The following is a 27,503-nucleotide window of genomic DNA, read 5'->3' as shown; positions in this document are numbered from 1 at the left end:
CTTTCTTAGCAGTCATAAAGTACGTACTTATTCAAAATATGAATGATTTCGGATGCAGCCAAACTGCTTGGATCGATTCAGTATGGATCAAACAAATTTTTCAAATCATCAATAAACTCGTAAAGGGATAGTTCACCCAAAATGAAAATTCAATTTTTTTTTCAAACCTCCGACTTTCTTCTGTGGAACACAAAAGAAGATATTTTGAAGAATGAGGGTAACAAAAAGTTTTGTTTATCACTGACTTCCACTGTAGACAAAAAACAAACAATATCATAGCTATTGAACTGAAAATACACATTGAGTTAAATAATTATTTATACCAATCATATCACTAACCCCTTATGATTATGCTAATTGCCTTTAGCAGTTTATTATATTTCTATACCTTTAAAAATTTAAAAATATAAAAAAAAAAAGAAAAAAAAAAGTAAAAATATCTTGACAGATTCCAGCTAAGTTTATTCATACTGTTCATTCTCAGTTTTTCCTTTCACTGAAAGGAACACATGGACATGTTTTTAATAGGATGTGTGTTTACAATACATAGATGAAGAAATTACACCTACCATTATTCAGACAACCTCTGTGGGCTTGATGTGTATTTTGTAATTATCAAAATCAAAAGAGCTTCATGTATCCTGAACAAAACACACATTGATCTATATACAGCAAAAAAACCTTTGTTCTTACTGATACAGCAGTTCATCTCAGTTCTGCATTACTTGTGTAGGAAATAACATTAACTATTTGCTATTATATTAAACCTATGGTTAGACCTTGCAAAAAACACAAATGGAATATTTTGGTTTGACCTTTTAACTTTCTCTTTCAATCCTGATTGCTGGTTTGAGTGGATTCACACGTGCTTTGTAACTTGGGAACATGAGTATTGTCTGTACACAATGGTTTTTGAAACAGGAGAACATGCGGTGCAAGTTCAGTGTCTTTGAATGAGCAACAAAATTATCATGACCGAAAATGACTCAAAATGCAGTGGACGTGAACACTTGTATCATATTTGTTATTTGCCACTGCACTATTGTACATGGCTGAATGAGTTTACTAACATTAATAATGCACCTGTAATAATCTCCAACATTAAGGGAATCTCTGGCCAGATAAACTCCAAGTTAAAAGTGTTTGTTTAAAGTCACCACGAAATCAAAATCTTTTAATTCTTTTTTAATTTAATTAATCTTTTTATTATTATTATTATTATTATTCATGTGCACTCACAATCAAAATAACTTCCCCTCCCTCTTGCAGCAAAATCTCTTCTCTGATTATGTTTACTGGCGCAAAGGCGGGGCAACCTGTCACTCAAATGATATCGACCAATAGCAAACCACAACCATCCAACAATCCAATCAATACCCAACGGACAAAAATTCCCGCCTTACATTTTTTCCTGCGAGAAGCTGTTTGACTCTTATATATGTCACAATAGGGAAGAAAAGACTATCGCAACTTTCGTTTCATGCCGACTTTAAAGGAACGTGGCTTTAAATTGCATGAGTATAGGATTTCCTTTTAGAGAACTGGTTATTCTAGCAGCTTCTGTCTGTATTAATTCTGTATTTCAGAGAAAGCTTCTCCACAAACTTTGTAGCATTACTGTTACACCGTGTCCTAACAAGGTGTGTCCACAATAAAAGCAAAAATGTTTAGCTTTTGATGTTTAGAGAACAGAATTTAGACAAATGAAAGTTCACTACAGGAGGGGCTTCTTGTTGCTCATTGTGGTTGCGACCAGTTAGAATTTAATGGAAGAAATAGATTTTATCATTAGTGAATTTGTTTTTTGTTTTTTTTTTGCATCACACCTTGATGCAACACAGTGTTAGTGTAAGAATGCCTTGCTCCTTGTAAGATTATCCATTAACAAGTTCTGTACAAAGTTCATCAACAAAATTCTACATGTATATTTTGTAAAACAACCCACAATTGTTCATATTGTCCTGCTGTTGAACAGCATAGAAACACATTTAAGTGTATGGTTGAGTTTTAATGAAAGTCCTGTTGAAAATGTATCCTGTTAACACTTCAGTTTAGTCTTCATTTTGCTGTCCAGTTTAATGGCATGAACAGGAAGACAACAGGAAGCTGCAGTCCTCTCAGTTTCTTATAGAACAAGCTCCAGCAGCTGGCTATCATCCAGCAGGTCCAGAGATAGGCAGTTCGTGGAGCGCTGGACGCAGAAAGAAGATTTGTCTGGACATGGGCTGGTTGTGGTGTCCGGGAGCCCAAACGCGTAGCTGACGGAGGTGTCTGGAACTGATGCCATTCCTAGCGGGAGAAGAGGGGAAAACAGTCGCACATCGTCCAGGCTCAGACTGTAGCGGTCAACCGGGTTACGAACCTTCTGATTCGAAACCTGCAATGGGTGATGAGAGCAATTAGTGACATGATGAAGGAATGAAAAGTGAAAGAATAGAGAAGACAGAAATAGCAAACCTTTTTCATGTCGTCTGGATCACAAAGGTCCATTTGGTCGTTGCCTGTAACTGAACTCATCTGCAGATCTGGAAACAGAAGTTACAGTAAACAGGATGAGATTTATATTCTCATCAAAGACTGCAGGCAAAATATGGATTTAAAGTATGTAAAACTTGTCAAAAAAGGATAAATGTATTTACACTTTAATGCTTGATGCACAGATCTGATATTTTGACACATAGATTTTTGGTCCCATCTGTTTACATATACTTAATAGACTACTGTTCAAAAGTTTAGGGTAAGGTTTTTTTTGTTTGTTTTTTTAAAGAACAAGGATGCATTAATTGATCAAAATTGACAGTAAGTACTTTTTTTTTTTTTTTTTTTTTTATAAATACTCAAAGAATCCTGAAAGAAATGTATCACGGTTTCTACAAAAATTTTAAGAAGTACAACCTTTTTCAACATTGATAATAAGAAACGTTTCTTGAGCACCAAGCCACTTGATTTGAGACATTTAAAAAAAATTGTACAGACCCAAAACTTTTCAACAGTAGTGTACATAATTGTATGTATATTAATACCCTGCAAGAAAAACAGTGCTTCCCAAACTGATTGAAAGTGTTGTTTTGTCCATTTTTTGAAGTGTTTGGGTTCCAATTCTGCCCATGAATAAATAAACAAGACTGCTATAAGCAGGGGTGCACATAACTTTTTTGGTCTGGTTCTCAAGGGAGCACCTTGTTTTATTAACACTAATGACACAGACAACAGCAAGAATATTAGGCTGCTGTCACTTTAAGAAGGAAAGCATGGACCGAATAACTGACACACATCCGGTTTCTTTCTCAACCGTTCACTTATGACATAACTGAGAGAATACTTGCCGAGACAGGTATTTTGACATAATTTTGTGTGTATGTGTCCGTTCAAGCACAAGTAAACACAAAAGAGGAATTAATAGGTGGTTTGCACATGACGTTATTGCTGCACACGAAATGCGGCTGGAGGGCAAGGAGTGAGTCTTCTATATAGGAATCCTACCACAAACTCAAAATTCCTGTTTTGCGTCGTTTATGGTTGCTCAAATCTATCAAACCGAGAAACCACAATGAGCTTTTGTCGTTTACGTAACTTATATCGTTTTTTAACTTTAAAAGTTGTCACCTTTTATAGCATTTTGCGTCTGCTGATACTGAAATGGATACCTGCTTACCTTTTTTTTTTTGCTTTTGACTTGGTTAAATATTCACATTCTTCATGGTATCGTTTGCAGGGAAGAGAAGATATTTTATCCCATTGCATGATCATTTGGTGTTTTCACTTCAGTTTTGTAGAAATCCGTTCACAATGTTGATCTGGTTACCGTGAAAACAGTGGCACGCGCTGCTGCTTCAGCCGTCATATGGTAGAAAGTGTCCAAAATAAAAAAAAAATGTGTTCAACAAGCTGACAGAAGTCGATCCATTTCTTTGTTGGAAGGGTGTAAATGTAACTGTAGTTTTAATGTTGTTTTTGTAAATATTCACTTTCCCATATGACCACGGAGGAGAATCGGAGGGGCATTCAGCGGACAGACACCCTTTTTTAGTCTATGACAGACACCGATACACTGTTTTTTTTGTTTTTTTTTGTATTTATTTCAACAAATGACAACCAAAATCAAACCCATAGAAGCTTGTGAACAGTTTTGAAGTGGCTGCGTGCAAGTTCACAAGCCGAGTGAGAGTAATACTCAAATGTAAAGTTAATTATTAAACCAAACAAAATACAACACTTTCAAAAACACTCAGCTTTGTGATTATTTTATTGAGTGATAGGGAGTGGGTTTAATCAGTGACATTATAAGATTTGATATACGGCGTCTCCCCGTCACCTCCTCAACCTGCTTCCCTTAGTGTGTTTTTGCACGTAGAAAAGGCGAAAATTGTATTAGACCGTCCAGTTTTTTCCCGGAACGATGATGTGAGATCCTGTTGCAATTCTCGATTCTGCATAAATGACCTACAATGGTGACATTTTTCACAATCACGACAGAAAATCAAAAATACTGCCCTTAACGTCACTAGTAGAAAGGCAGCGCGATATACTGTAAACAAACCCAGACCTGAACGCGGCGTGACGGCAGCTTCACATTCTCTATATCTACCTCCTCGATGGCAGTCAAGTCTCTCAGTTCATTAGAAAAAAAAAAAAAATTGCTCCTCTTCATAACATAAGGTTCAAAAAATGTTGTGATTTTCTGTTTATACCTTTCTAAACCAGCACAGTATGGACTTTTCCCCATCTCTTCCATTCTAATTTTCACTGCTTGCCCTCCACATTAATTTCGCGCATCACCAGAACCACGTGATTGCAAACAACCAATAGAGTACCACAGGGATAACGTGTTTTTGTAGGCAAAACCCGGAAGCGAGTTAGCATTGTTGGACTTTCGGTTCCAATGCCCCGAAGTCAATGGATTTTTTGAATGGGTTTTTGCTAAATCGCCTGAAATAAGGTCTGTGGTTAACAAAGCCTCTAAATATTTTCACGTTTTGATCTATGACATAAAACACACCAGTTATAACCCGCTTGTGATTTTTTAAACCTTTATTTTGTCTTAAAAACAGTTTATAGCCCGTTATAGTCCGTTTATAGCCTACTGTTAGCTTTTTATATCTGACGACTTTATTTAGGCTTCAAAATGTATAAATGTTGTGTTAACTTGTAAAGATTATCTTGATAGACGTGTAAGTCCCTTTGTTAAACACAGAGCTTATTTTTTGCAATTTTCCAAAAGTCTATGGGAAAAATGCATTGGCTTTCGATCGAGGGAACCCGTGCGCCGCTAACTTCCGGGTTGGCCTACAAAAACACATCCCTGAGGTACTCTATTCTGTCTGACTGTCTCTCTGACTGTCTCTCTGTTGCGAGTCCTGATTTTCTCCTCTTCTTCCGCTTTTAAAATCGTATGAATGTGTTAATTGGCGAGACAAAACACGTCCAAATGATAAACTTTCACTCTATGATGGTTAAATTTAGCAGTTATTCCGCAAATCACATGCGTGCCGAACAGTTGGACCTTATCCGTACGGATCACGGATTAACTGCGATCCGTTGCACACCTAATAATTAAAGAATACATCACCATGATTGCTATCTTACCAGAGATGGAGAAAAATTCTACTCCAGTAAGTAAACGTGTCCTTGTGAACCGGTCCTCAAAAATGGTGGTACTCAAAAGCGCTTCCCTCCGTGTTTTCTGGTGCGCATCATTTATTTTTACCACACATGCACATCTGCGTACCACTTATGTGCACCCCTGGCTATAACGGTTATGTTCTGTTTTCTTGTCAGTGTGTTGTTTTTCCTGTACCAGTTTGCCTGTGTTCCCTTTGCTTGTTAGTTTTCATAGTTTCTAATTAATCACACACCTGTTTCTGTTCAGTTCATTTAAGACATTAGTTTCCTCACTTCATGGTTCTGTGTTGTTGTCGTTGTTATTTTGTGGTTGTATTATATTTCCTGAAAATACTCCTAAGTGTTCGTTTGGATTTTTTTTTTTTAAATGTTTTTTGTTTATTAGTATTATTGTAATAAGCAGTTTGACATACAGATGTGAGGGTCTCAATAAACAAAATAAATAAATCTAATAAACTAAATAACTAACTAAATACATTAATTGCCTAATAAAATATTTTTCATATAATATGATTATATGAAATTATACTATAATTGTATTATTATTATTATATAATTATATTAATCTTGCACTAATCACTTGCCAGTAGTGGTTTACATACACTCCCTACATGATTTACACATTTCTGATGCATTCAGTAACTTCACCTGAGCATATGTTATGTAACGATGGAAAAAAAAAAAAAAAGAGAATTGGAGTGAATCAGAATTAGATAGAATGATGTAGACCAGAAATTAGACTGAATGCATCTGATTTAGAACCACATATGAAATTGACTTTATCTGAGTGTTTTTTGAGGTATCACCTTTACACTCATTGTCTGATTGGATGGCGGGACAGTCGACGGACACGCCCTCCAGTCGCTCAGCCAGTCGCAAGATATCCACAGGGTCGTCCACAGAAACCTCCCCGGGCTCCTTCACCATCTCCTGCAAATCTACATTCAGATTTCATCACAAACTGTCCATCTAGGTTAAACTGTGCTTAACCTAAAAGATTTAGAAACTCTTTCACTGTCAGTGCAAACGTGACATTTTAAGAGTATGAAAACAATGACTTGCACGCCAAGCTGGTTGAGCAAATAGACTAAATAGCTTCACAACAACTTTAACAACATGTCTACATATGCAAGGAATCCCAGCAATGGCCATCTATCAGCAGACCTCGTCAAATTGATGAGAGTGGCATTTTATACTCGTGCAAAACAACCACAAAGTAGGGATGTGCCCAAAGCCTAAATCCAAATTGTAGAATGTGTGGTCAGTTGTATGTCGAATATGTCAAAAATTTAAAAAACGTTTCTTGTCTCGTCACATTCAGTTATGAATGACATCATTTAAATGATAGCATCTTTTCAATTCAAAAGAGCGAAATTACATTTAAAAAGTTGAGTAGTTTGCACAGTGGCGTAACTTTGATTTGAAAAGTGGGTGGGACAGAAATGTGTGTGTCGGGGTGGGGGGGTATTGTAATTGTATCATTACAATAATAAATGCACAAAATTTATTGACATAGACCTCATGTTTAATATGATAGTTTCGTCCTTACATCTACTATAATACAATATATTGTAAGTCTCGAAAGTATTTCCATTAGCCAATAAATACTGTGATCCGCATTTACACTTCAATTGTATTGATGGACAAGTGGCAGAATTTTTGTTCAGCGTGCTAGAGGTTCTGGGTTCTAATCCGCCCTCGTGTTATTTATTTATTTTTTTCTCATTAAAACCAAAGATGTTCTGTCAGTGATTGTATATCAAGAGCAGGGACACGTTTATGTGCATTTTGTTTATGATTTCACCGGAACGAATAGAGTCTCCGGCCGCAGACTGCGCAGTGTGCACGAGCGCAAAGAGAAAAACAACACATCACAGCGCCAGATCGCTTCTTATTTAACACAAACGAACGAATTGTTAATCAACTAGAGATGTTTCTTTTGTATTAGATCCGTGCCGCAAGATATTTCAAAAAGTGGTGGTCCCACCCGCAAATTACGCCTATGAGTTTGCATCACTGTATATTACTGTCTGTGGGTCTTTAAACATATCCATCATAAAACAGTTGTCAAATATTAAATGTTTAGCTATTATATCTTCCCACACATGCACTCTTTTACTGTAAAACTGAAAGCGTCGCTTTGGAATTCACATTTGTCTTCAGTGAATAGTAAGCCCCGCCTTCTCTGATCTGACATTGACGAGCGCTGTTAGACTGCTGAGGCACACCAGCCTAAAAATGGAACTTTTTAAACGGTCTGTCATCCTGACAACAAACAGAGTTGTGCATAATGGAGAGCAGCAATAAGAAATATCATATATTCGGGGGGGAACATTTTGCCAATTCCAACTATTGGGGGGGGGACTCGTCCCCCTCGATGCATATGGTGGTTACTTTTCATTTAGGGCCTCCGTAGAATGCGTCATTTCCTTTCCAAACTTAGTATTCGACTTTGGGCACATCCCTACCACAAACTACTCAAACTGTGTGCAAATCGAAATCAAATGTTGACTCTAAAGTTGGCAGATGAGTTTAGAGAAATGTTGATTATTAATATACTCTCACCTTCCTCCTGCCACTTGTCTTCATCAGTCTGAGTTTTGCAGCTTGTTTCGATCCCAGCAGTGTGTGAGAAGCTGTGACTGTCGGCAGAGATGAAGGACTTTTCCTTCTCCTCCATGGAAACCATCTCTACGGAGACGCTGCGTTGCCTAGTGTCCGCCTCTATGCCAGAGCTGCTGGTGGAGTGTCGAGACAGACGAGGACTGCCCTCGCTGCACGGGTGATCCAGGTCTAGCTCATCACTGATGTACGATTCACGATACCTTTTCTTCTCTGCATCCAGAGGGGGGGGGGGATTTTTTTTAAAACAAGAAGTAATTCATTAAAAAAAAACTGATAGGGTTAAATAGTTCTGACTAATAAGGGTGATTCTCACTAACCAGTCAAGAACATATCTAGGTCTTATTTCAACAGAATATTTTTTCAGTTCAATTTATGTTTAGTTGTATAGTATGAAAGCTTGTTTCTGCCACTGAATAAAAAATAAAAAAGGTAATTGTGACTTTTTATCTCACAATTCTGACTTTTTTCTTGCAATTGCGAGTTTACTTCTCGCAATTAGGACGTTTTTTTCTCCGAATTGCATGATATAAACTCACAATTGTGAGTTATAAAGTCAGAATTGTGTGATATAAACTCTTATTTCAGTTTTAAAGTCAGAATTGCGAGATATAAAGTTATAATTGTAAAAAAAAAAAAAAGTCAGAAAAAGTCACAATTACCATTTTTATTTAGTGGGAGAAACAAGCTTCCATAGAATAGTGCTTATCACAATACAAATCATTTCAAAGCAGATGTTTGATACAAATATTACAATCAAGAAGCCAGAAGTGACTGTGTAAAGGAAAAAGAATATTAAAGTATAAACCATATTTTGCGTTAAAGAAAATGAAGCATTTTTTTTTCCCCCCATAAATATTTTCCAAGTGTATTAAGATTTTTTGGTATTATGACATTATTTACTGACAGTTTTCCTCTAATACTTATTACTGTAATGTGAAAAAGAAAATAAAGACATGATTAAAATTGTGAAGTACTTATAAGTTATGGTAGTATTTTTACTGCATTGCACCAATAATAAATACATAAAATAATGTATTACAGTAGAGAATGCTATTAAAAAAAAAGTCAAATGTCCAGACTTTTCCAATTACAGCATTACAGTAATGTGAATTGGGAAAATGTGCTTAATCATTATAAAAAAAAATACTGTCACAAGGCAAAAACTCCTTACGATCCTAAAAATGCATCATTATTTATGTACAAAATATAATTTCCCCTTTTGATTTTGGTCTGAAATGTGACCTTGACATGTTTTTGTGAGAATAATCTGCTGCTTTAAATGCTTGAGCTCTTTAAAGCAGGATGGATTCTGATTTTATCGTTAATCAGCTGGAAAAAATTGTTCTGAAAGTGATTCCAACAATATTGTTTCTCTGTCTTTAACGTTGTAGTTGTTGTGTAAACTCTGCTATTCTTTTATATTTAGAACTATTTTTAGAGCTATCATTATCGTTATCATCCTTGGTGTGAATGGGCCATAATAGTGAAAAGAATATTGTGTAGACACACACCCTCTGTATCCTCTAGCTGGCGCAGGTGTTTGAGCGCAGGTTGCAAGCTGAGATACAATCTGTGACAGGAACTCAGATGGAGCAGAAGATGTCGAGAACGAAAAGCCGAACCAGTGTAGTACACCAGCTTCCTCGCTGAGGGCAAACCATCCGGCTGGATCTCAAACTTCTTCCCCTGTGCAGAGAGCAGAAGAGAGAACTCTGTACAGTATGTAAAGTAACTTTTAATGTCATAGCAGATGTTCAAGCACCACAATCCAAATCAAATAGAGTTCAGATAAACCAACCCAAAAACCCTTGGAATGAAAGAGACACCGTGAAATCTGGTGTGACATAATAATGAAACAAGCAGTAACATTAAATGTTACCAGAAAGGTGAGTCGTCCCACATGAAACCAGGGGAAGTCATACAACAGATCACGCACATTGTTCACCTCCTGCAAAATAAAACAAAAACAAGGTCATCTGTCAAGTGAAATGGTTTACTCTGAAGTAACATGAGAATTGTAAGAAAATTAAATGGCTCAGATTCTGATTTCTATGAAAGCTCATTTCTGCCATGAAATAAAAAAATAAAAAGGTGATTACAACTTTTTATCTTACATTTTTGGCTTTTTTTCTCAGAATTGGGAGATATAAAGTCAGAATTGTGAGTTATAAAGTCAGAATTGCGAGATATAAACCTCACAATTGTGAGTTATAAAGTCAGAATTGTGAGATATAAACTCGCAATTGCGTGTTATAATATCCAATTGTGAGGGGAAAAAAGACTGACGTTTTTTCCTCAGAATTGCGAGTTTACATCTCAATTCTTACTTTATAACTCACAATTGCATGTTATCAAGTCAGAATTGTAAGATATAAACTCACAATTCTGAGAAAAAAAAGTTTATATCTCGCAATTCTGACTTTGTGAGACGCAATTGTGAGTTTATCTTGCAATTCTGACTAACTCACAATTGAGTTTATATCTCGCAATTCTGACTTTATAACTTGCAATTGAGTTTATATCTCGCAATTCTAACTTAATAAGACGCAATTGCGAGTTTATATCATGAAATTCTGACTTTATAAGACGCAATTGCGAGTTTATATCATGCAATTCTGACTTTATAACTCACAATTGTGTTTATATCTCGCAATTCTGAGAAAAAAAGTCAGAATTGTGAGATAAAAGTCAGAACTGTGAGATAAAAAGTGGCAATTACCTTTTTTTATTTAGTCGCTATGAGCAAAATGTGTTAGATCATATGTAATATAGGCTTATTTGGCAGTGTGAGAAAGATGTAAAATATAAATCCTGTTTTTTTTTTTTATCAAAGCAGAAGGGGAACCCATTTAAGGTTGGGGTCAGGGCCTCAACACACTGGGTCTTTGATCTCTTAGACACAGGGCCCTTAGTTTAATCCAGCCCCAGACGCTTTAGCAGGCAGATCAGAGGACTCAGGGGAAAGGCATGCACTCCAAATCCCTGTTTATGGACTGAACCGTCTAATATATGCATTCCAGTCAGGCCTATCTGGAGAGCTCTATCATTGTGATTGGCACCAGCTCAATGAGAAAACACAGGACTGCAATGAATCACAGAATGATGCACATGTAGGGCATTCACACGTGTTTTGCAGCAAAAAGCATCCAGTAGTCCATCATTTTCAACAAGGCAGCTACATCCACAAATACAGCCACTAAATGACCTCCAATGATAAAATCATGTTAATGCTGCATAACAAACACCCATAAATGCCTCATGCATTTACAAAAACACACCTGATACACTTGCATTCCTCGAAGAGTCAGTCCAAGGAGTGCTGAACCTTTCTCTTCTTTCTTGTCCTTCAGGAAAGAGACATAGGCGTATTAATACACATCAACACACTAATAATAATAAAAGAATATGTAAAATATTGCACATATTATAAAATATGAATCATTTTAATCACTTAGTAAAAATTAATAATTTTAAATATTAAAATTATTCAAATCTATAAATTATATATTCTAATATAAAATAACAAATATATTTATTGTATACTATTGTTAAAAGTTTGGGGTCAGTAAGAATTTGTTTTGATTTACATTTTTAAAAAATGTCTCTTATGTCTCTTCTCTTAAGGCTAAATTACAGTAAAAACAGTGAAATATTTTTTTTTTATTTGTTTTCTATATTTATCTATTTTAAAATGTAATTCATTCCTGTGATGGCAAAGCTGAATTTTCATCAGTCTTCAGTGTCACATGATCTTTCAGAGATCATTCTAAAATGTTGACTGTGCTCGAGAAACATTTCTTATTATTATCAGTGTTGAAAACAGTTGCTGCTTAATATTTTGGTGTAAACCATGATAAAAGTAGTAATTTCTTTATAAAAAAAAAAAAGAAAAAGAAAAATAAATATTTTGAATGGTAGTGTATACTGTATTTCCACATTTTATAATGTGTAATTTATGCACGTTTAAATGCAAATTAAACATTGGAAATGCAAAACCAGTGACTGTTGTCAAACAATTTTCAAACACTCCCCTTGGTTTTACATTGCTTGGATAAACAGGTAGTCCCGCTCCAAACTGACAAAACTCGTTGAGATAATGTTGCAATATCACTCAAACAAGCACACTGCAATTCCTTTGGATTCCACTAGTAGTGCAGAAATGACTTCACTTTTAACCTCCACTTTGATGAAGATATTTTTCAAATCCTCCCTAAATACCACAGCTGAGAATGTCTTGACCTATAGAAAGACATTCTGATAACCATGCATGACCTCTGACCTTCTGGAGGCGATAAAAGGTGACTGGGACATCCTCCAGACGGCAGGATTCTCTGATGAAGAGCAGGATAGCGTCACGAGAGGACATCCCCCACAGCTCTTTATGAACCTTGGGCCCATGACACAGCAGGTAGTCAATGCCACGCTTCGCAATTATCTATAAGAGAGCAGACACGGGTCATGCGTGATTATTAAACAAACGTGGGCTCTCACCATGCTTTATTAGTTTTACAAAAACTTTAATTAAACCCTGCTGTAAGGAAAATCAACATTAATTTGCTGGTTTGGTGCTTGTCCAAAAATGCTCCTCTTTCAGCATGGTCTTTCAGGTGAAGCTGGTTGTCCAAGAAATTCTTGCTAGTTAAGAAGTTCTTTAATTAAGAAGCCTGGTGGGCCATCAGCATACCAGCATCCAAAATACAGCATATGCTTACTACACTAGGGTTAGTTCACTTCAGAATTAAAATTTCCTGATAATTTACTCACACCCATGTCATCCAAGTTGTTCATGTCTTTCTTTCTTCAGTAAAAAAAAATTAAGGTTTTTGAGGAAAATATTCCAGGATTTTTCTCCATATAGTGGACTTCAGTGGGGTTCACCGGGTGGAAGGCCCAAACTGCAGTTTCAGTGAAATTCAAAGGGCTATACATGATCCCAGAAGAGGAATAAGGGTCTTATCTAGTGAAACGATTGGTCATTTTCTAAAAAAAATGCTCATCTAGCACTGCTCTGTGATCATTTTCTCATTTTCTCCTCCAACTTCAAAATCGTCCGATATCATTGTTTTACCTTTTTTTTGTAAAGGCCGTTTGGCTTAATTTTTGCAGGGTTCTCTTTGTAGACACTAAATCTGTACTTTCACCTACGTCACGCGTGACCTTTGTAACGTGATTACGTCATGGCGGACCGCAGAGCAGTGCAAGATGATTATTTGTGGTTAAAAGTATATACATTTTTATTTTTTTTTAGAAAAAGACAGATCGTTTCACTAGATAAGACCCTTATTCCTCGTCTGGGATCAAGTAGAGCCATTTGAAGCTGCACTGAAACTGCGATTTGGACCTTCCACCCAGTGAACCCCATTGAAGTCCACTATATAGTGAAAAATCCTGGAATGTTTTTCTCAAAAACCTTAATTTCTTTTTGACTAAAGAAAGAAAGACATAAACATCTTGGATAACATGGGGGTGAGTAAATTACCAGGAAATTTTCATTCAGAAGTGAACTAATCCTTTAAAAACAAAGTAAGCACCACCTGCTTGAATGCAAATGTGTGTGATTGTATACACTCTAATGAAGATTTACCCAGGGTGGAAAGTATTCTTTGGGCTGGAAATACATAGCGTGTCCATGACTGTGGCCCTCTGAGAGGTGGTCAGAGTGATCGGCCTGTAGGGCATATCCTGCTAGCTGAAAATACACTTCCTCCTGCTGTCTGCATTCTGAGCGAAGGACTCGTTCCCGCAGGTCAAAGTAGTAGAGTTTTCTCGCTTTACGCTCACTGAGAACATAGAAAAAGAGGAAGAGAAAAATAAACAATACAATAACAAACTAAACATAAGATATCAATGTGTTTTAGCAATAGTTATTTTTATGTTATAGCCGACAACTGATATTATGGTTAATGTTATATATTGATACGGTTTTGCATGTAGTAAAACAAAAAAGCTCCAAATAAAAAAATCTCATTTATTTTTATGTACAGCAGAAAAGATGGTTAGTTGGCTACGGGGTTAGTATTTTTAAAACACGGTAGAAAAAAAAGGTATACTTTGTTTGGTTTATTAATAATATAAAATTTCCACTGATGGGCAATATAATTTTAAAAAAATTATAAAAAAAAAATACCACACTGATACTGCTAAAGCACTAATATACAGTACACTACCATTCAAAAGTTTGAAAGAAATGAATGCTTTTATTCAGCAAGGCTGCATTAAATTGATCAAAAATGACTGTAAAAACATTTATAATGTTACAAAAGATTTCTATTTTAAATGAATGCTGATGTTTTAAACTTTCTATTTATCAAAGAATCTTGAAAAAAATATATATAAGTTTCTTGAACAGCAAATCAGCATATTATAATGATTTCTGAAGGATCATGTGACACTGAACACTAAAGTAATGATGCTGAAAATAAAATAAATTACATTTTAAAACATATTCAAATAGAAAACAGTTATTTGTCATTTTAAATTGTAATAATATTTCACAACATTACTGTTTTTACTGAATTTTTGATTCAATAAATGCTGCCTTGGTGAGCATAAGAGACTTCCTTTCAAAAATATTTTACAAATGATCTTACCAACCCTAAACTTGAATGGTAGTGCCATTATTTACTAATTTTTTAGGAGAACTATCGCTTCAATATAAGCATGCAAGACTAAATATGACACATAGAAATTAATTTAAAGAGGAATTTAGTAAAAGACTATCCTCACTGTCTTCAAAATCCTCCACATTGTCATTTTCCACATGAGATGAACTCTGAAGTTAAATTCAGTTTCATTATAAGCTGTTTTCAATTACACCACACCCAAATGAGGAGCAAAAACTTGCTCTACCTAATAAAAAAAGCTTTCAAAGACAGACCGCAAGATCACAAACCCACTCAAACAGGCCTCACCCCCTGGTGGATTAAAACTAATGAAGGAAAGAGGCCAAGGAGAGGGTTCCTCCCTTCAAATGTTCGGGAATCTCCAGCCTGTGTCTTACCAGATGAGTCTGCCATTCTCCACATAGTACTGGACCTTCAGACAGAGCAGGGGAGGGATTGACCTCCTCTGTGACCCCTGCTGAGAGAAAGAACAGGCTTGACTAGGTTACTGTGGCAACCCCCTCATTATGAAGTCACTCCCACATCCCGACCGGCCTACTAGTGTTTATCTTTACTGTAACCGCCCTGATGACCACAGGGATCATGGAACAAATGGTACAGTAATAAAGTGATGGAATCACAACACTTTGATATATATTTATGTGAACCAAGGTATTTACAGGTACTTATCATGGTACTACCATGATGGTATTGCCATGGCACCTGATACTTTTTTGGTGTAAATAGACATGCATGAAACAAGAGAGTGAATCCCAGAGTAAAGGACGTCCATTTAGGACCAGGACCATGATATGCTCACCTTCCCTGAGTCCTGTTTCCACTCCTTGGGGAAGTACTTGGCAAGTTTCTCTTCCAAGTCCAGAAAGATGTGCTCATTGTCTAAAACAGCCCCGAAAGGACACACAGGAAACAAGCATAAATGCTCTCGCCGTGCAAACAATGGCATCATGAATTCATGCATGAAATCTGCCCAACAATGACCTCAATTAGGGAGACGACTGGAATGAAAAGACCCGTTCAGCCATTGGTGAACGCAGGGCCCGGTATGTAACAGCCCCAACCGTAGACAAAACTTACCACAGTAAAAACTAGCAGTCTCATGCCAAAACAACCGCTATTGCAAAAGAATTCCAGCGCTTTGAGTAAATCGTGTAAACACTTCTAAAAGGGAGCTTGTGCAAGAATGGAATTAAGATGGTTCAAATAAATGTCACAATGGAAAAATGAAAGGAGATTTAGCTAAGAATCAATGTTATTTCCCAAAGTGTTAAGAAACAACATTTCTTGCACATCCATTTTATTCAAGTGGTCCATGTGATTTATTCAGTTTGCCAATGTGACCTCATTAGTATTTGTAGGTATTTGTATGTAAAGAAATGTAGATCTAGCACATATACATTACTATATGTTTGAACAGACACTGAAATGTACAATATCAATGTATTGATATAATCTAAAATCCAAATGATAACACTTTACAGTTTCAATTTGTTAACATTACATTAAGTTATATGTATTATTTATATAAAGAACATATATTGTTATTATTATTTAATATACAGTGCTGCTCTGTGAAAATGTGAATAATGTTAACAAAATAAGAGGGATCATACAATATGCATGCCATTTTTTATTTGTTTCTGTCCTGAATAAAATATTTTACATAAACAATGTTTACATAAAGTCCACAAGACAAAAAAATAGCTGAATTCATAAATATGACCCCATTCAAAAGTTTATGAACCCTTGATTCTTAATACTGTGTGTGATCCACGACTGTTTTTATGTTTTGTGATGGTTGTTCATGAGTCGCTTGTTTGTCCTGAGCAGTTAAACTGCTCAATATCCTTAAAAAAATCCTCCAGGTCCCAAAAATTCTTCAGTTTTCCAGCATCTTTTGTGTATTTGAACCATTTCCAGCAGTGACTGTATGATTTTGAGATCCATCAGGACAATTGAGGGACTCAAACACAACTATTAAAAAAGGTTCAAACATTCACTGATGCTCCAGAAGGAAACACGATGCATTAAGAGCCGGGGAGTGAAAACCTTTTGAATTTGAAGATCAATGAATATTGTACTTAATTTGTCTTCTGGCAAACATTTAAGTGTCTTCTGTTGCTTCCGAAGGGCAGTATTAAATGAAAAAAAAAGATATTTAAACAAAATAAGAAAAATTTGGACATTTATCCTGTTCAAATGTTTTCACCCCTGACTCTTAATGCATCGTGTTTCCTTCTGGAGCATCAGTCAATGTTTGAACCTTTTTTAATAGTTGTGTTTGAATCCCTCAGTTGTCCTCAGTGTGAAAAGATGGATCTCAAAATCATACAGTCACTGCTGGAAAGGGTTCAAATATGCAAAAGATGCTGGAAATCTGAAGAATTTTCGGGACCTGGAGGATTTTTCTGAAGAATATTGGGCGGTTTAACTGCTCAGGACAAACAAGCGACTCATGAACAACCATCACAAAACAAAAAAACAGTCGTAGATCATCCAGGTAACCGCACACGGTATTAAGAATCAAGGGTTCATAAACTTTTGAGCGGGTCGTTTTTATAAATTTAGCATTTTTTTTGTCTTCTGGACCATATGTAAATATCTTTTATGTAAAATATCTTACTCAGGACAGTACTACATAAAAAATAAAATGCATATTGTATGAACCCTCTTATTTTGTTAAAATTATTTATAGCATAAATGATCATAAATATATTTATTACATTCTATAATTGTCCTAAATATTTTTATTATGAATGATTATAAATATAAATATATTTTTTATATTTTTTAGTGTAAATAACTATTTAAATCATGAATTATTTAAATGATAAATTATGAGAATTCAGAGTATTCATGTTAAGTTTAACTTTTAAACGCTGTCAATACATTGCTATTATATGTGTCAGTATCTATTCAAACATACAAAAATGTATGTGTACACTTTAGGTAAGAGATAAATGAGTGCAAGTTCACATTAGGTTCAGTTTATCCATCCATTATGACATTACTAACTCCCTCGCCAAATGACTCAAACTCTTTCTGACTCACTGTCTCTCTAGCTGAGGTTCATCACGAGAAGGTTGTGACCCTGCTAAACACTCAGCCAATTTCTATCGCTCTCTCCCGCTGCCTCTCTGCCCTGAAGTGGTGAATCATGGTGAATTCCAGGCTTAACAAAGTTAATATTGCTCGATTCCAGGCCACAGGGGTCACCAGCCCTCAAATACACACACACACAAAGGCACTCTTGTCTGAGAGGAGAGTGACACAAAATCATAAAAGGGTATTCAAGAGAAGAAGATGGAATGAGGCTTTTGAATAAGGGGTTGAAAAAGAGAGCAAAAAGAGACTAAATGATTAGACCTTAATAGAGAAAGCCAAAATGGAACTGCAAAACAACTGGGAAATATTAGATGCAAAATGTGTTTTAAACAGATTTCATTTATATTTCCCTGGGAATAAAAGCAAGTTAACCCCTCTGGAAATTGTCATTCAGGTGCATTGCATACATTTCTAGAATGGGCAAATACCAGAAGGCCTTGGGATGTACGCGTTTGCATTTGAAAGCATTCAGTGAACGACAAATACTGACTCTGCTTTGGTTACAATTTCCATTTGCACTACACACAAATACACACATATCTATTGAGACAGCCATACACTTTAAATGGAAAGAATCAATCCTTACTTTTGACTAAAGTCAATCCAAAGTAGTGCAGCTCTTTAACCCCGAGAAGCTCGCAGACTCGTTGAAACACTTCCTGACCCGTTGCTTTCAGCTTGGAAGAAAAGAAAAACTGATTTGACAGTGAATCTGGAGCAATAACATTATTTTAAAAATAGATAGTTCTGACTCTAAATGCATACATTTGACTCAATATAAATAGCATACACATTGTGCACATTTTATATTCTGTATATAACAATATAAAGTACAGCCTTGAGTAGGTTATTGCTTTCTTAACATTCATAGTGCATATGTCAATGACAGATTCACATGCAATCATAAGGAAGATATGATCCAAATCAAAATAAGAACTATTTCAAGAGCTTATTTACCCCCACTGTAATGTCCAATGTCTCCTTGGTGGGAAGGAGGACGCACACTGTCCTCTCTTGTTTGGCGGGGACAGACATGGCCTATGAAAGCTCATCCACATACACACATGCGTGCACACACACGCACACACACACACAAATACAATCACACACTCACACTGGCCTATTTTTCTTCAAGATGCTTTGCTCACAGGTATTGGCTCCTTCATTTTGAATATCTGCAAAAGAACACAAACAAACCAGTCTTCAGACTTAGCGAGGGAATTGCTAAACGGTTACTATGTGGTTTCTAGGGTGTTACTAGGTGGTTGCCACAAGTTACTATGATATTTTGATCTACAGATACGGCTTGGATAGAAATGGCAATGCAAGTCTATGGGATTTTTATGCCCATTTGATCATTTGCCAGGTGAAAATCATGTTTCAAATTTCAATTTGCTTTGAAATGCAATAGCATCCCTCTCCTCAACAAACTCCATGATTTGAGATATCATTCATGTCCATAGCAATACTAACAAACAAAACAAACAATATAATAACTGAAGAATGATTAGCTCTATGCTAAAATATCTGCTAATGTTCTTTTCTCAGACACAAAACTAGGCAAAAAAAGAAAGACTGGGGTAATTAAAATGTCTAGACTGTTCAGAAATGTTGATGATGTCTGTGGTGGAATATGAGGTTTTGTTCCGCTCTCATGTTTCATGCAAACTTGACCCCCACTTCAGCCATGCAATAAAAGCTCATTACATTGCACAATCTGCCCAGTCAAGTCAGATTATATAAACATGCAATTATGTAATAATGAAATAAACACTAAACTTGTAAACAATGAGTCTCGCAGATCCTGTAGTGAATATTATTGGGTGATGTTATCATGTTGTGGACCTTCACTATTCCTGCTACAATGAGTTTTACAGTGTAGATAAGCTCACCTGTGAAAACATTACAGGCCGCCACTGCATTCCTCACATTATTTGCCAAATTCCACCTGCTCTGAGTTTTCTCTGAACTGAAAATACTCAGCACTGTGCTGCTGATACAAAACTAACCCGCTACAAAAAAACATGTCAATTTGCTTCCATTCTACAATGCTGTACGGTGACCCCCCAAAAATGTATTTGGACATTTAAGTCAAACTTAAAATGTATGAATGTAATTGCAATAGATGACATACTGTATCTAACCAAGTTGCATCTGCCAACAAATTATGCTAAAGATTTTATTCAGAAGCCATTTTTGTGATTACTTTTAACCAGCTGGCCTCAAGATTTTCACACATTTAAGTTCAAATACTATATATCCTATATATAGCATTTATATATATACTATATAATCCCACTGTATACATAAATCTCTCCATATTCATTAGCCACTGGCTGTAATTATGCTGTTTCTCTCACACTGGGTTTACAGGGGCATGTGTTACCTTCAGGTGATTCAGAGCATGACAGTCACACCTGTGAATCAAGACACATAAACTAGGCTACTGTTAACTGCTACAGCCTCAGGGGAATCCAGATGTCTTTAGTTTGATTCATGGATTTCGTCGTATTTTATACATGACATTCGGAAAAGAAAAGAAAAAAAAACAAATGGAAAGTAAAATATAATGGAAGCATAGTTGAAGACTGAGAGTTGTTAAATGGATAGTTCACCCATTTACTCACCCTAATGTCGTTCCAAACCTGTTTGACTTTTTCTTCTGTGGAACACTAAAGGAAGTTAGTGACAGTCACCTTTTCTTTTATTGCATCTTTTTTTTTCTCCATACAATGACAGTGAATGATGACAGAGGCCGTTGTTCTGCCTTAAATCTCCTTTTGTGTTCCACAGAAGCAAAACTGTTATAACTTTTGACTTACTGGGAACGAACACCAGAAACAAACATTGAATAAACTACACACCTCTCATGATGTAATTTCAAAGGTGTAATGAAGTAAAATATAATAGACAAAAACAATTCATATACACTAGACTATAATATATCGTACTCCAAGCCAATAATTTGGACAATGTTTGGTCCTTTTGCGATCATTTTGATCAATTAACAGAAGCATTATCTCTTCCTTGTGTTAGTTCAAAATTGACCAACATAATTGACAATTTGTTATTTACAGAAAATTATATATAAATTACACACACTCACAATTCATTTGTGGGGGTAAATTAATTTAAATGAATTGTTTTTATGTTTTACTTCTGAATTTTTAATTTGCAGTAACTGCTAGACATTATTTAACCTTAATGTAACTCTATGAAAGTTATGAATTCATACTTTTGCTGGATGGCATATGGTGCAAAACATTATTTATGTTCTTACTGAGCAGATAGTTAACTATGGTGGAATTTTAAAATTTAGAAAATCACAAAACAAAGTTCAATACATCCCACAAAACTAAATGTAAAAGTCTGAATTGTATAAAACCCAAACACATCAAAAGCTGTAAGCACTGAAACAAACTTTTAGCCATCTGGTCATTCTTATTGTTGAACCCTAACAGATTTACATCAGCACCAGACATTGTCAAAATGCCCCTAATTTGAGAGGGTTTGCCAGCAAACACGTCTCTTGCCAAAGATTCAGTTGGAACAATTCTCTGCTGGCTGGGATTTATGGGGGTTTACCTTTAAATCAATTAATCAGATTAAATCTGACCTGTCTCAAGACCTGTGCTCTGGACCAGTCTAGATCTGTGTGGGCAAATGCAAGACCTCTTAATGGAACAGTTCAGCCAAAAATGAAAATTCTGTCATCATTTATTTACCCTCATGTTGTTTCTAACCAGGTTGTTGTTAACTGAAATAAAGCTATTAGATAAAACCTTAAACTAAACAAAGATAACTGAAATAAGTTTAAAGGGTTAGTTCACCCAAAAATGAAAATTCTGTCATTAATTACTCACCCTCATGTTGTTCCACAACCATAAGACCTTCGTTCATCTTCAGAACACAAATTAAGATATTTTTAATGAAATCCGAGAGCTTTTTAAAAAATTTTTTAAAGATTTATTTTTGGCGTTTTTGCCTTTATTATGATAGGACAGTGATTAAACAGGAAGCGAAGTGGGAGAGAGAGAGGGGGACGGGATCGGGAAAGGACCACGAGCCGGGACTCGAACTCGTGTCGCCCGAAGCGCATTGGCGCTACATGTCGGCGCGCTGCCCATGAGGCCATCGGCGCCAACAAAATCCAAGAGCTTTTTGTGAACAGTGTCTCCTACCTTGTTCACATTGTAGACAGTGCAGGCTTCCGTGTTCTACATCAGAAAGCTGACTCATTATTGGCCTACACTGTACACGTGAGCAGCAGGACGCATGCGTATGATGCTGACACAGGAGCCCGTCAATACTGAGTCGGCATTCTGACGTAGAACCTGGAAGCCTGCACTGTGTTCACTACGTCAACTGCGTAGGAGACTGACATGAAAGAGAAGAGATTGTTATTTTTGTTTTGTTTTTGTGCACAAAAAGTATTCTCGTTGCTTCATAACATTAAGGTTGAACCACTGTAGTCACATGAACTGTTTTAATAATTTCTTTAGTACCTTTCTGGACCTTGAAAGTGGTAATTAAATTGCTATCTATGGAGGAGTCAGAAAGCTCTTAGATTTCATCAAAATATCTTAATTTGTGTTCTGAAGATGAACAGAGGTTTTAAGGGTGCAGAACGACATGAGGGTGAGTAATTAATGACAGAATTTTCATTTTTGGGTGAACTAACCCTTTAACATCACGTTACATGTGATTTTACTGTAAAATACTTTCAGTTTATGTTTTTTGCAAGTAAAAAAAAAAAACTATGAATTACCGTATAATTAAAAAAAAAAACATTCCCAGATGTCCCTGCATTTCACATAACATGATTATAATTAAGTTTGTACTTTCTTGTTTTTGTTATCAGTTATGAACATTAGTGTGTTTTGTGGTACATGTTTAGTTAATGTTTATTGCATTGTTCTGGTGTCATGTGTTACCCTGATGGTGTTTTGTCTTTGTATGACCCTGTGCACCACCTATATATGAGTATTGACCATGTTTTATGAACAGGCTGCTTACGATGAACTCTGATTCATCATGTGGCTTTCTATTTTGCCACCTGTGTTATTGGGGTGGTTATCGGTACATTTTAAGGTAAAAAGGCAGATTTTACAGGTATAGAAGTAGTTCTATCATGACAACTCTCAGAAGATTTTAGCATGGTAATGGATATGACAATGTTCATGTATTTGGTCTTGGTGGAATAGATCTGCTAGAATTGAATTGAATTGCTGCTGTTGATTATTGCTGTGTTGTAGATTTTTGCTGCTGCTGCAGAGCATGTACAGGAACTTGCTACTGCCAATACATATGCGATATGCTGCTGTGAGTATGTAAGACACACTGCTGCTGTACAAATAGCATATATCAATTAAATTACCCATAGCAGATCTATACAGGTGGAGCTGGGGAAGCTGGAGGGTTTTAGACGAACTCTGAAAGCATGCTGCAAACTGCTATAGTGAATAATATCCAGCCATTTAAATGTGAGCAGCACGTTCATTGGCTGCAATTGCAACATGAACCAACCAATCAGCTTGTGCCAGTAGTTAACGCTGTAAGTATCATCAGCTTGTGTTAAGGACCCAACAGCCTGCACCATCTAGAGTTTCATGACAGAGCTAGGCATGTATATTAGCAGTATATCACTTAATGAAATATACTGTTTTAGGTTGTAAAATATACAGGCAGCCTGTAAAACTGGATGGGTCTCATTCACTTATAATTGCGTACACTATTCGTATTTATATGAACATTTATTTTGAACTTCTCATGGAAACTTTCCGCCTAATTCACAACACTTGTGTACGAACATGAATTTGTTCTTAACCTCGTTCTAATGTAGATGAATTCGGTGTATTCTAAATGAGCGATTGAGGGCCCGAGGTAAGTAATTTATAGGGCTGGGTATTGACGCAAATTTCAAAATTCGATTCGATTTCGATTCACAAGCTTGCAATTCGATTAGATTTCGATTAAATTCGAAATAATTCAATAATTCAAAATGCAATTCTCTAGAGTTCAGTTTTATAGCTGACTAATGAGTTTATGGTCACTGAATATGGTTTCTGAGGTAAATGTGACGTTACGTGACATGTTTACAAGCTGTTTTATTGACGTCTTTCGCGTTTGAAACACTGATTGAGCTATTCCATGAGACAGGATATGGATTTCGTTAAGTTGTACTGTATCTTTGAACATACCTTTGGGTATTCATTAATGTTTATTTCGCGCTGTAACTGGTATTAAAGCGGAGGAGATGATCAGTTCACGAGCGCTTCGCGTTGCCGCCTCTCTACAGGCTACAGCCATCTGTCACGCCACATCAAACAGCGCCAAAATGGTTATTTTTTGAATTTCATAATAAAATAGACAGAATTTGAAATCTGAGACTTTGTTTCATATCAAAAGTAGCAAAGCACAAAGATTATTGCCATTTATTAGATGGGAAGAGTGCTACAATGTTCTATTCATTCATCAACTGAAAACAGACTAATCGAATCTTGGGATTTAAGAATCGATATCGGTTCGTAAAAATGAGAATCAATTAAAATCGAGAAATCAATATTTTTTACCCAGCCCTAGTAATTTACATAAAACACGCCCAACCATGTCCATATAAGGACATTCAGCACACCCTTTTCTTTCGGAACTCTCAGCAAACATGATGCTTTCTAAAGATGAGTTCTCGCCTTAGAGCACGTGCAGCAAGACCCCCAAGCAATGCCGACAGTGGCATCCTCAAAACAAGTTCAAATGCAATAAACACCTTTTATACAGACCTCTGATTAGCCAGCTGTACATACGCGTATCTGCGTCTTTATGCAGAGCTACCTCACAGCCTTGAGCTATAACGCACTGTTTCATACTCTTTTACTGATAGGCATATGATGAAATGTAACCTATGTAATATCTATATCTGTGTTTAAAATTCCATCTTAACATGTTTATATGGTCACTAAGGGTATGTAATTTTTGTTTCAGCAGTTGTTCCTACATTTTTCTGTCATTTAGAATAATTATTAGAATGAAAGTTATTGATGAATAATGATTTGTTTGTGAAAACATTCATACGCAGATTTCACGCACAAATTCATGCGTACGCATACTTAATGAATGAGACCCATTGTCTTTTTACTATTTTTTTTACTAATGTATTTTTACAGTGAATTTCTGGCAACCACAACTGCCAGTTTTTTTACTGTAAATTTAACAGGATATTTTTTACAGTGTGCCTTTCATCCAAGACTGTGCTTGTCACTGTTCAATTCAATTCTCCAAAAATGGATCTTTATGGATCTTTCGCATCCAAAAAAAAATGGATGCAGAAGATCCATAAAGTATCACATCAACTAAAGCAGGGGTGCCCAAAACTACCTATCTAATCTACCTACCTGCAGGGTTGAGATCCAACCCACCTGTCTGTAATTACCATGAGAAGAAAGAAATTTAAGTCTGTTCACTGTGATCAAATGATTGAGAACCAGATCAGTCGATTTGAGAGTTAATCATTCAGAATGGTTTTGTGAACCAGATAAAATCAATTCAAAAGATTCATTGCATGATTCCTACTTCTTCCATGAACTAACATCAAGAAATTTAGTGAATAACTAACTGTGAATAATAGCTTCTGTTTATAAGTTATTATAAGACTTCCAATAAAGCAAACAAGTCATACGGGCCTCATTTACGATACGTTTCCATCGCTTTTGAAGCTTTAAAGCTTTGTTTTACATTCATAGCAGTTGCAGGAAAAGAGCATGGAAAACAATTCTTCATAATTTTGTGTTTGAACAAATAATGGAAAAAAAGAAAATCAAACAGTTTTGGAACAACAGTGTGAATAAATTATGAAAAAATATTAGGGTGAATAAATGCTGACAGAATTTTTTCTAAATTTGATTTGATTCATTTTGTTTATATAGAGTTAAATGCTTAATTGGTTTATTTGAATATTGTCACTCTAAAACACCAAACTTTCAGGCACGCACGCCTCTCTGAGAACAACAGCTGTAAATCAATCTTCAAGCGAGCATTCTTCAGACTGGAAAAGTCAGTTACTCTGTAAGTACTGATAAAGGAGGATCACTTGAGCCTGAAAGCAAGAAAAAATCTTCAGCACCACGCTGTTCAAAACACAACAGACTGCGGCTATGTGCTTAAGGAGTTTTCCTTCCCCTGCCAAGTCCCAACACCTCTGAAGACATACGGACATCGTGTATGTCAATTACAGAACAATTCCAGTGAAAATAGATTCAGATAAGCCTCGGGGTAACAGGTTACACTACATGATGAGCTTGTTTGGTAAGGGAAAAATGGAGACCCGTGATGGTGTATTCAAGCAATACAACAGGCACTTCAAGCGAAATGAGATTCCTACAGGAAGAAACCTCGAGTTATTGCTCAATGCCAATCACAAGGCTTTACCAACTACTAGGATCTAAGGACAAGTCAAAAGCCGGTTTTCCACCCACCTGTGGCTCTGAAAAAAAAAAAAAACTCACTCATCATCTTGTCATACACCATCATACCTCTCTGCCCGTTGAATGTGCATTCATGTTTAGACCTGTCAGAGGGTGAGTCTGTTATATCCGTAATTAAATTCCAACTGCTTTCCTTTCTGTACAGTTCACACAACAAAAAAAGTTCAATTCAATTGTTTAATGATATACAACCATATTTTTCCCCCATCTATGAAGCATATTTTGTAGTCTTGTGCATTAAAACCAGCTCAATGTCTGTACTAGAATCCTCATACACCACAATCTCACCATCTATAATGAAACAACATGCAACTTGATGGGTGGGAAAGTAACTGTAGACAGCAAGTTTTAATATCACTCATAGAAACACACAAATCAGCCTAACTTCCAGATTTAGAATAACAAAATTGAGACTGATATCTAATAAAAAGTTAACCAAAGGTTCTGCACTAGTTTTATATTACAAACAACAGTGGAGTGGTCTCTATATAAAGTTCAACTTAAATGACTATATAGGGAAAAATGCTCAATGTATGCAAAAATGATCAGAAAATTAAGCTTATGATGGAATACTTGATAATAATTCAGTTTAAAACAACTTGTAAAGAGGGGGAAAAAAACTATTAATACATTTTAAATAAACCAATAATATGATATTTGGCAATAAATTAGATGAAATCAACTTTAATGACTATAACGAGGGGGAAAAAACGTAATACATGCAAAAACGGCTAGAAAAATAGGATTAGTTGTGGAATACTTGTCGAAATATTGCAGAAGGGAAAACACGTCAAAAACACAAAAATTACAGGAGTCCATATAAATATAAATATTCTTACTAGTCCATTAGACTTTCAGATACAAATAAACGCCCTTAGAAGAGAAAGAAAAAACACTTACCTCTTATTAAAATCCCAAGTGTATGTTTGTTTTGATGGCTGATGCTGTTATAGTAGAACTCACATAAACACAGACTCGCGCTCACTGACTGACTGACTGATGAGAGAATCGGAGCAGTAGATCGGACTGAACCAAATTACCACTGCGA

General features: G+C 35.9%; 1 protein-coding gene across 2 annotated transcripts; it reads right to left on the bottom strand.

Moving 5' to 3' along the window:
- Positions 1-441: 441 nt before the first annotated feature.
- Positions 442-27,503, bottom strand: zgc:172136 (uncharacterized protein LOC566376 homolog). Of its 2 annotated transcripts, none has more exons than XM_051916231.1 (14): positions 27,356-27,503; positions 18,933-19,150; positions 18,562-18,652; positions 15,670-15,749; positions 15,248-15,327; positions 13,832-14,027; positions 12,527-12,682; positions 11,526-11,591; positions 10,127-10,195; positions 9,759-9,933; positions 8,188-8,457; positions 6,429-6,560; positions 2,458-2,525; positions 442-2,377 (listed from the first exon to the last, which is right to left on the bottom strand). In XM_051916231.1, the coding sequence occupies exons 2-14, from the start codon at positions 19,008-19,010 to the stop codon at positions 2,126-2,128; spliced, it is 1,713 nt and encodes a 570-aa protein (XP_051772191.1). In that variant the 5' UTR covers positions 19,011-19,150; positions 27,356-27,503; the 3' UTR covers positions 442-2,125. The 2 variants fall into 2 exon arrangements, with proteins under 2 accessions (XP_051772191.1, XP_051772193.1); XM_051916233.1 differs by having other exon boundaries at positions 15,248-15,324.

The sequence above is a fragment of the Ctenopharyngodon idella genome, chromosome 13, assembly GCF_019924925.1.
Source record: "Ctenopharyngodon idella isolate HZGC_01 chromosome 13, HZGC01, whole genome shotgun sequence".
NCBI lineage: Eukaryota > Metazoa > Chordata > Actinopteri > Cypriniformes > Xenocyprididae > Ctenopharyngodon > Ctenopharyngodon idella.
Note: the sequence above shows the minus strand (reverse complement) of the source record. Positions and strands in the feature narration are given on the sequence as shown.